Here is a 2,773-nt window from a genome sequence, read left to right on the forward strand (position 1 = left end):
ATATGGGGATATGAAATTGCAAGGTAACCTTTTCATTTGGAACTTGTGTGTGAACTTGTATGTGAATAGATATGGGGATACGAACAACATGTTTGTAGACTACAATAAGGTAAGATCTGTGCTCGCTTGATTCCTAACTACAATATAAGACTGTGGATATCAGTTTCAGATTTAATTATTAAATATAAATATATAATATAAGCCATGTCTTTCTTTATCTTTAACCTCTCTATCACGGCTCTTTTCCTTGTCCCTTTCACTCCCATGTCTTTCTGATCTTGCTTCCACTTTGATGTGGTCTTTCATGTTCTTTCTCTTTCTCTTGATCTCTATCTTCCCTTTCTTTCTTAGGTTCACGTCCATGTTCCCTTTTTACCCTCACTCTGTCCCTCTCCCTATCCCTGTCACCATATGTGTCTCTTTCTCTTTCTCTTTCTCTATCTTTATCTCTACCCTTTCCATTTCTGTCCTCCCTCCTCCTATCTTTATCCTATCTCTGTCTCTTGTTTCACGGGTACCCCTTTCTATCACTCCTATCCCCATCTTTTGGAGATGAACGATGTGAGAAGAGCGTCTCAACATCCTCTTCTAATGGAGCCCTGCAATATTTATATCCATGCACATTCTCATATTATGCATTCTCTCTCATATATGATATATCCAAATCCAAATGCCAATCAAATGGAAATGCTGACCTGTCTTACTCCCAAGGCTGCTTGCAATGGTTTCATCTTCTCATAAGGAACCTACAACCTCATATTCATATCATTCTTAACTCTATATCGATCTGTAATAATAATAAGTAAAATTATTACCTTGGCTGTCACAAGCACCCATAAAACAATCGCAAAACTGAAAACATTCGCCTTTTCATCATATTGTTGATGATTTATAACCTGCAAACCACGACAATACATAAGTAGCTCCATTCATCATGGTAAATTTATAGTTTAGAGGATGATTCACAAATTAGTTAGGGTTTATCAGTGAAAAAGGAAATATCTTCAAATATTGTATGTTCCAGTCTCTGCTATCATAACTCCCCCTTGACTCAGAAACCGGGCAACCCCAAAATCTGCCACCTTCACAACCTAAAATTAAATTTAAAAAAAGAGAGAGAAACATTTAACAAGCTAATAAGTCAAAGTGATTGACGCCTTTCTAGTTATTACATTTTGAGTGTCCATGAGCAAATTTGCAGTCTTAAGATCCCTATGAATTATGTTGTTGCTATGCAAGTTCTCCATTCCTTTGCAAACATCTATAACAAACTTCACTAACTGTGGAAGCTTCAAGATGTTATGGTTTTTATGTAAGTACTTATAAAGGCTCCCTCCAGGCATGTATTCTGCATATATAATAAAAAATTACCAAAAATATTGTAAATTTTATTAAACAATCAAAATGTATGTAGTATATAATTAATGGAAGTTTTCTACCAGTTATTATGCACAAAGGAGGTTTCTTCATGCATGCACCAATAAAACGAACAGCATTGGCATGCTGAACCTCCCTTGACACACATACACACATAAAGCTTTGTTTATTAGTTCAATTAATAGGGTTTTAATTTAGAGTTTTTTAAAATAAAGCTACCTGAGCATGGCTACTTCATGAGCGAATTCATTCCCCAATGTTTCATCATTTAAATGTTCAGATCCAAGAATCTTGACAGCAACATGCTCACCAAGGTACTCTCCATGGAATCTTTCAACAAACAAAATAACTGATATTAAGATACTTGTAAGAATTAGGAATGCAATTGGAAAAAAACAGTGTACACGTACAAATCTCCACAAGATCCAGATGCAATCTTTTCTCCAATCTTCAATGATGGTCGGTCTATTTCTGCATCTCTAAAATGGGCTTCAGTGGCTAAAGCTTTCTGTACAGCTGATATAGAATCTGAAGAAGAACCAAACCATGAACCCTACAAGGTAAACAGTAATCCAGTTTGTGCATATGTTTTCGTTTTAAAATAAGACCCCAATACCCTTAAAAAAGACCATGTGATGATTATCGTAGTAAATGGAAAAAGATTTTTACCTCGCTTCTAGAAATTGCTTTCTCCATGGCTTCGTGTAAAGCAATTGATTCCTGACCACAAGGTTGCAGAATCAGAAACAGTCATATATGAGTATTTTGACGTTAGAAAAGAAGAGGAAGAAGAAGGAGAACCTGAAAAGGCCATCCATCTACCACAAATACATCCAAAGAATAGCCATCTATTGTTGAGAACACATGTGCTTCACGGATGTTGAGCTCTATGTCGGAAAGCAATGCTGAAAGCTAGATATCGATTTGTTTGGAATGAGAAACTGAGACACCATAGCATCCCCAAATCAAAGGCCCCAATGGAGATTCATAAGCATCTAAATGAAGAAAAAAAAGGAGAAGGGAAACTCTTGAAGAGGGAAAACCTTGATGATTGTAATGGAAACGATATCGTCACATCCATTTGAATCACCGAAATTATGATGAGATATAGTGGTCATACCTTCCGTTAGATGTGGTGGAGTTTTTGTTGATCCGTGGTCGCCATAGAGATGTAGAATGGAAGGAGGCGAGATCTAGGGTTCGAGTATGAGAAAGAATTATTATAGAGTCGTCGGTGATCGGATATCATCAGTCGTACTCCAGACTCTCAGATCCCTGGGTTCGATGGTGAAGGCGGCAACTTAGGATTTGCAAAGAGAAGGGAAGGAGAGAGTGATCGGCCGGTGGAGTTGTAGAAGAGAGAACGTGTAGTAGAGGAAGGCGGGGCAAGTTCTTG

At 37.3% G+C, this 2,773-nt stretch overlaps 1 protein-coding gene across 1 annotated transcript; it reads right to left on the bottom strand.

Annotated features, from left to right (window-relative positions):
* Positions 1 to 378: 378 nt before the first annotated feature.
* Positions 379 to 2,495, bottom strand: LOC111883598 (serine/threonine-protein kinase STY46-like). The gene is made up of 11 exons (XM_023879926.1): positions 2,421 to 2,495; positions 2,179 to 2,289; positions 2,047 to 2,097; positions 1,788 to 1,930; positions 1,597 to 1,707; positions 1,440 to 1,513; positions 1,173 to 1,348; positions 1,013 to 1,091; positions 816 to 913; positions 696 to 746; positions 379 to 588 (listed from the first exon to the last, which is right to left on the bottom strand). The coding sequence occupies exons 1-11, from the start codon at positions 2,493 to 2,495 to the stop codon at positions 379 to 381; spliced, it is 1,179 nt and encodes a 392-aa protein (XP_023735694.1).
* Between the last annotated feature and the right edge of the window lie 278 nt (positions 2,496 to 2,773).

The sequence above is a fragment of the Lactuca sativa genome, chromosome 8, assembly GCF_002870075.4.
Source record: "Lactuca sativa cultivar Salinas chromosome 8, Lsat_Salinas_v11, whole genome shotgun sequence".
NCBI classification, from domain to species: domain Eukaryota; kingdom Viridiplantae; phylum Streptophyta; class Magnoliopsida; order Asterales; family Asteraceae; genus Lactuca; species Lactuca sativa.